Source organism: Peromyscus maniculatus, chromosome 5 (assembly GCF_049852395.1).
Source record: "Peromyscus maniculatus bairdii isolate BWxNUB_F1_BW_parent chromosome 5, HU_Pman_BW_mat_3.1, whole genome shotgun sequence".
Taxonomy (NCBI): Eukaryota; Metazoa; Chordata; class Mammalia; order Rodentia; family Cricetidae; genus Peromyscus; species Peromyscus maniculatus.
The window spans coordinates 112,132,710-112,140,207 of NC_134856.1; the positions used below are offsets into that span (position 1 = coordinate 112,132,710).

At 46.4% G+C, this 7,498-nt stretch overlaps 1 protein-coding gene across 3 annotated transcripts in view; it reads left to right on the forward strand.

Annotated features, from left to right (window-relative positions):
• The window catches only part of Dusp22 (dual specificity phosphatase 22), a 58,446-nt gene extending 55,270 nt beyond the window's left edge, over positions 1 to 3,176 (forward strand). For 2 of the 3 annotated variants that reach the window (XM_006972288.3, XM_076573119.1), the window contains exon 7: positions 665 to 3,176. In XM_006972288.3, the coding sequence (XP_006972350.1) occupies positions 665 to 847 (183 nt within the window). In that variant the 3' untranslated portion in view covers positions 848 to 3,176. The remainder of the gene's footprint in view (positions 1 to 664) is intronic. The other variant, XM_006972289.4, reaches the window with a different exon arrangement.
• The last annotated feature ends 4,322 nt before the right edge of the window (positions 3,177 to 7,498 follow it).

Below are 7,498 nucleotides of genomic sequence, written 5' to 3' on the forward strand. Positions count from 1 at the left end.
AGAGTCTTCCTGCGTGTTTGTGCTCCTGTGCCGCAGCTTTGCCGCTGTGCGGCGCCTGGTTCTCCATACCAGCGGGTTGCTCTCCCTCTGGGTGTAGTGACCATTTCCTGGTTTGGCCTACTTTCTTCTTGTTTTTCTTTCTCACTTTGACTTCATCTCAGACTTTAAGCTATTAAAGTTACGATCAACCAGGTGACAGTGGAAGGGGGTAGTTCTTATACTAATTATGGGAACTCGAGTATTAGGTTCTTGGCTGGAGTAAACGGGATCACCTTCTATGAGATGGTTCTGAATTGCAAACCTGAACTCTTCCTGTTTCCTCCCTGGACTCTTTTCGTCAGTCCTTGCTGTCACAGGCAGATGGCACAAGAACACATTTTTCTTGCATCCATTTTAGATTCCTTAGCAGCAGACACTAACTGCTCCAAGTCTGCTAAGTAGATGGATAGTTCAGCAGATTTTTCAAGTGTTGAACCCAGATCGTTGAAGGGACAGCTGTTTCTCTTGCCTGCCATTGGCTGTCAACCGCAAAGCTGCGATCGCCTGATGCCCTTGATTTCCATGCTTCCATGTGAAAACTTCACCATTGCTTAAGAAGTGAAAGTCACTGGGAATTCATGTGTGGGTGTGGGTGACATTGGAGATTTGTTTCCAACTTTTCCAGTATCGGCAGTGGCTGAAAGAAGAATATGGAGAAAACCCCTTGCGGGATGCAGAAGAAGCCAAAAGTATTCTGGGTAAATATAAAGAGCAAGGGCGCATGGAGCCCCGGCCTAGCACCAGGCGGTGGAGCAGCTTTTCAGCCCTGTCTCCTCTGACCTACAATAACTACACGACAGAGACCTAACAGAGCGCTGGTGTTTTCCTTCCTGCTGCGGGTCTTCTGGGTTGCCCACAGGCTGGTGTGCCTGGTGTGCTGGCTACTGCCTCTGAGGACTACAGAAGGAGATCACAGCGAGGTGGACCACTCAGGGCTCCTTCCCCAGCAACCCTTCCCTGCCCTGCTCAAGGCCTTTTCACTCTGCCCATCTTCACCCAATCTTGGCCTCACCTGAGCTTGCTGTGCCTGGGATGCCGCTGGGCTGCAGTGTATTAATTGTATGCGTGTAAGAGTGTGTATGTGCATGCATGTGTGTAAGAGTGTGCCTATGTGCCTACAAATGTATGCATTGTGAAAGGGTATACGTGTAATGTTGTCTCGGCACGTGAGAACTGAATGTTTGTGGTGCTGAAAGTTATAAATCCCCTGCTGACAAAATTGGGACGGCCACATTTTTGTTCAACTCCACATGGAAGTCATTTGAACTTAACCTTGAAAAGCTACTCACCAAGTCACAGCCTATACCTGTGATCAGTGAGAACTCAGGGTATGAGCAGCTGGAAGCAGTGGTGTTTCAGAACCTGAGATGATGCAGAGGAGGAAGGGACAGGACTCCCCAGAGGAAGGGTGACATATCCCTACCAAAAATTATGTATGTAGGGACAGGGGAGGGGACTTGTGAGAATTGCCTCGGGCCTGCTAGGTATATCAGACCCTAGCCTCTCTGCTGCCTCAAGATGTACTCCACTTGCCAGCCAGTCATATCCCTGAGTTCCACTTGGTGCCTGCTCTGTGTGGGACCAGCATCATGTAAGTTCCATGGGGACAAGGAGGACCTGAGCCACAGTAGCCCTGCACTAGAGGTCTAGCCTGCTTCCTGTTTGCTTTTACACACTCCAGCCTCTGAAGGGCCTCATGTTGCAGGGACTAAATCTCAGGTTTGTATGTACCTGCAGGGATTGGAAAGAAAGAACAGTTATTAAACACCACAGCAGTTTGTGTTGAAAAATGCCTGAGCATTTCCTGAGCTCACTGGTGTAGGCTGTGGACTTGATCTTTGACCTCAGCTACCTCATTAGATTTATTTCTCTCTTTCTTATTTAAGGCTAGTGTTTCTTTGGTATTCCTGTCAATTCTGCTTCTTAGTTGAAAATGTTAATCATGTTGCTTTTGATTTTGAAACCAAAGAGAAAGACATTTATGTCATTGAGCTATTTAAAATCTTCAATTTGGGCTCCCATGAGGTTTTCCAGTAGGTCAAACCCCAGATTCTGGCCATGAGAACTCCTCAGCTTGAAGTTTGTGGCAGCAGGCACCTCCAGTCCTTCATGCCAACTCACATGTCTTAAGCCATATGAATGAAAAATACACTCAACCTCTCCCTAAAAAGATGCTGTAAGCAGGTTTTTCTGAATTCCATCACAAAAAGAGCCCCCGGATAAGAAGGGCTATCTTCCTGTGTGTGTAGAGCATGTCAAATTTGGGCCCTTTGGGGCCCAGGGAAAGTGGGGTTGCCAATTCTCCACGTATGGAGGCCCTGTGTGTATAGTGAGAAAGGTGTCCATGAACTCACATCTTCAGCTATAATAGCCTGCCTTTAAGAAGGAGCATAACTGTGCTGGCTAGAAAAGCAGGCAGGAGGCTGCTAGCGGGCTGCAGAGCAGAGTGAGGTCCTGGCACTGGAGAGAGAAAGAGGAAAACAAAGCAGTAGGGCAGTGAGGGAAGCTCGGATGTGTGTGCACACGTGGGACAGCTCCTTAGATTCCCTAGGTGCTCAACTGTCTTAACTTTTGTTGCCAGTAACGTTCTTTCTCCACAGCCGCCCCGGGAATTCTGAAGTACTGGGCCTTTCTCAGAAGACTGTAATGTACCTGAAGTTTCTGAAATAATGCAAAGTTCAGTCTGGTGCTGCCAAAAAGAAAAGTGACATAATGTTTATTTTTAAGTGTCCAGTAGTAATTTGTAAACTTGTTTGTTTTCCTTTTAAATTGAATGCATGTATAATCATGTTGGAATACATTAAGAACTATGGAGATTCTGTAGCAAGAGAAAATATCTTTGCCTTAACTCCACTGCTGTGGTTGTTCCTTCGACCCAACGGATGCTTGTAGAACACTCTCCAGAGCTCTATCACACTACTTGTTCTGTTTTGTAATAGTAACTACTTGTCCTGAACACTACCCAGGGAGGAAAGCTGGCACCTAAGAAGTGTGTAGTGCGAACTCTACCCTCCTGTTAAGTTCTCCAGCCCAAGAGACATCTCTCAGTGTGTGTTACCCATGGTTGTTGTTCTCCATGGTAGAACTACCAAAAGCTACTCACTTCCATTAATAAAGAGCAAGTCAACCAAGTCTAACATCATGTGCAGTGTATTCTTATGTGACATGTGAAGGTCATGTCTGTTTCTCTGTGGAGGATCACAGTGCACCTGGTCTTGGCCCAAAAGACATATTTCCCTCCAGAAGGCAGATAGCACATGTTAAGAAGGGCACATAGAGCTGGGCAATAATGGCACGCACCTTTAATCCCACCACTCGGGAGGCAGAGCCAGGCAGATCTCTGTGAGTTCAAGGCCAGCCTGGTCTACAGAGTGAGATCCAGGTCAGGCACCAAAACTACACAGAGAAATTCTGTCTCAAAGAAAAGGGGGGGCACATAACACAATGATGACTAAAAGATAAATATGTCTTAGGATTGTTGGGACTGGAGGTGTAGCTCAGAGTAAAGCCTTTACCTTCTGTCTATTATCTCCAGCACCAAAAAGAAAACCTCATCATTTGTGAGTGTGAAGAAATTCAGACACAGAAGTGAAACTCCCTGCAGAATGAAGATGGAGTTTTGATCCTCTGGGCTTAGTTGCATGTACCACAGGGATACGCTGTCCAGGCAGTCCACAAACTCATTCCAAATCCATTTCCACTTCTTAGTATGAAGGAACTCAGAACTCACAGAGAAATTTAAAGCTAGCCACTAAATTCTCCTTGTCTAAATCTGGTGAGGGTTAGCTTGGAGGAAAGGCAGGTGATATGGAGAGCCTTGGACCTGTCTCCCAAACCAGCTGTGAGACTAGGGGACACTGAGGCAGCAGAAGCCAGGCCCCAGCACCATCTCAGGAGAACTGTTGTGCCTAAATAAGGTAAGAAAGTACCGCAGGAAAACAGATTCTTTGGCCACAAACCCAGTCCACCTGAGCCAATACCACTTGTAGCCTAATGTCCCTTCCTGCCTATTTCTAACCATGTAACCACATCTGATGCTCACACCCACCACTCCTACACTTTCTAAACTTAGAAAAGGAAACATTTCACTCACTGAAGGCCCGAACCTGAAGCTTGCACCCACCCTCATGGTAAGTTCCTGGGTAGCAGTTATCTTTTGTCTGTAAGCTCCCTGTTTAGGATGGCATTGATGTGGTTAGACTATAGGCCCAAACACCTTCTCTTCATGACCAAACCAAGTACTTGTAGGTAGTACAAGATAGTGAAGATGAGACCTGGGATCTACACACAGACTTGGGACTTTGGCTTGTAAGATTAGGTGGCTCATGGTCCAGTGCAGTTCTCCGGCTAGTTTTCTGCAAACACAGATCTATTGCAGCCTGTAACTTAGCATCACTATCCATAAGGGGAAACATGTAGCTTAAGTTTTCTCCGGTCCTGCCCAGCCCCACAGACCCCACAGCTGCTTATAAAATAATCACTCAGGAGCTTATATTAATTAAAACTGCTTGGCCATTAGCTCAGGCCTACCACTGACTAGCTCTTGCATTTAAACTCAGCCCATTTCTGTTAACACATGTTCCCACATGTTCCAGCTTTACCTGTGTGCCATTACATGCTGCTCCCTGGACGGTGGGCTGGCATCTCCTGACTCAGCCTTCCTCTTCCCAGAATTCTCCTTGTCTGTTTATCCCACCTATACCACCTGCCTTGCTACAGGCCAATCAGCGTTTTATTAAACCAGTGTACAAAAACATTATCCCACAGCAGAAACAGAATTCACCTTATTCCTTGGTTGATCTGATGCATCTGTCTTCATCACAAATGGGCCCCAGGACAGTAGGCTGGGGTAGTGATGGCCAAGCAGTGTAATCAGACCTTCTCATCGGCACCACTAGCTTTCAAATAATGACATGAAGACTTACTATTAATTATAAAAGCTCAGCCTATAGCTTAAGCTTGTTACTAACTAGCTCTTACAACTTAAATTAACCCATTTTTATCAATCTACTTTTTAGTCTAGTGGCTTTATTACCTTTACTGTGTACTGTCCATGCTGCTTCCTCTCTGGCTGGCTGGCGACTCCCTCCTTCTTCCCAGCATCCTATGTGCCTGAAAATCCTGCCTAGCTATTGGCTGTTCAGCTCTTTATTAAGCCAGTCAGAACGATACATCTTTATAGCATACAAAAAAAGATTATTTCACAACAGGGTGGACCCAGAGCAGCTGCCTCTGGTGCCATGCAGAAGTAGAAACACTAATCCCATTTTAGGGGACAGAAGTGTTAAGGGGGAGGAAGCATCTTGAAAATAGAGAGGCCTCATTTGAGACCTGACACCTAAGTCATAGTGTCAGTTTGATGTGAAGAAAGGAGAGCCCAAGCTGGGACTGCACATGTGAATAAACCTGAAGGTGTAAGAAGTCAATATTGGGAGCCACAAGCCACCCCCAGTAACCTGAAGGTGTGAGAAGTCAGTATTGGGAGCCAGAAGCCACCCCCAGTGATTAGAGAGCAACAAAGCAAAGGCAATGGTGAGGAACTATAGACCAGGCTGTGAAAGGCCTGGCCTGGCCAGTCCAGCGCTGGTATAGGCTCGCATCCCTTACCTGAAATGCCGGGGACTGGAACTGGTTGGGATTTGGGGTGGTTTACTGAGTAGAACATTTTCATGAGCATCATGAGCTGTCATAGGGACAGGGCCCTCCATAAACCTAAAATAATTAGCTTCATATGTACCTCGAGCACAGAGACATGACGTGCAGAGTCTGGAGGTAATTTCCTTATACATTATTGTCAGCACATCTGTATTTTGATGTTGCTTTTTCCTTGAGATATCAAATACAGGATTTTCCATTTGTGGAAAATACCAGTGCTCAACAAAGTTGGATCTGGGACCATTGACTTTCACATGTTTTAGGTTAAAAGCAGTCAACCTGTAGTGGCAGCCAGCTGCCCCTCTGCCCCCACACTTCTCACCGGCCTTTTCTCACCTTCTGTGGCTTAGTCCGGAGCTGAGAGCATCACAAGGAGCTCAGGGCTGGAGATGCATCCCCTGGACACTGCAGGAACTCATAGAACGGTGCTGACTAAGCAGGTGTGTGGTCTGTGTGCATGTGGAAGGCTCTCCAGTGTCCACACAACAAAAAAAGCCTTTGCCCCACACAAATGAAATATGAAATAGTCTGTTGTTCATGGCTCAAGAACAGGTTCAGGTTGTCCTGAATGACATGTTCCACCATGGAGTCAGTTACATTAATGATTTTTTATAGTTAAAAAATGAAGGTCAAATTAGCGCAGATACCAAACCCATCAGCAACACCAGATGTACAGGTTTCAGTGAAGTGGGGAGATCACTGCTGTAGCTCTCAGATGGTATCTGAGTTTGATGGAAGCTACTGATCTGCTAAATCATTTAATCCAGATGTTTTGGCCTGATAGAATGACGCCAGATGTAGAGGTGGGTGATACCTGGCTACTTTGGGGACTAAAGAGAGCCCAAGATGATTTCAGCTCTGGGTCTACAGCATTCCATCTGTCTGCCATCCGTCACTCAATCTAGAGAATTTCATTTCTCACTCAGGTGTTGTTGAGAATGGATTAGAGGCCCATGAGGAGGCAGCTGTGATCGCCATCCAGATGAGAGAAGGTGGGCACCCCGAGCCAGGTCATGCTAATGGTGATGAGCACCACCAAGCAAGCAAGTAGACTGGAGTTGAGGGAGACTAGGAGAGACAAGAATTGAGTGACTGTGTGGAGGAAGTGAGGACTTAGTGGCCTGTCTGCTCCCTAGGAGCTTGCTGCCACCATTGGTACAAACAGCTTTGCACACTAAATACTCAAGCTTGTCCACCCTCCCAGAACACAGTCCCAGGAACCAGAATCATCCACCTTCATGTACAAGTCAGTCTCCAAGTTTCTAATTATTGAGAAGGAAGTACTGGCTTTCTAAAGATTGACTTTGTCTCCTGGCCAACTATCTCCCATTGTCAGAACTCCTGGGAGATCAACTTAGTCCTTGGGCCACTGTGCTAGTTACTTTTTTGTCAGTGTCACACAAGATGACGTCATCTGGGAAGAAAGTTTGAGAAAACTCTTCCACCAGATTATCCCATAAGTAATTCTCTGGGGCATTTTCCTGATTAATGTGGGAGGGCCCAGTTCACTATGGGTGATGCAAGCCCTGGACACATGGCCCTGGGTGTATAAGAAAGTAAACAGAGCAAGCCAGTGAGCAAGGAACATTCCTTGGTTGCCTGTGCTTCAGTTCCTGCCTCCTGATACCTACCTCGAGTTCCTGTCCGGACTTCCCAGGATGATGGACAACAGCTGTAAGATGACATAAACCCTCTCCTCCCCAAGCTGCTTTTGGTTGTGCTGTTTATCACAGCAAACAGGAAACAAATTAGGACAGGCCTGTGCAGTAAGAATGGAGAGTCGGAATGTGAACTTGAGAGCTGG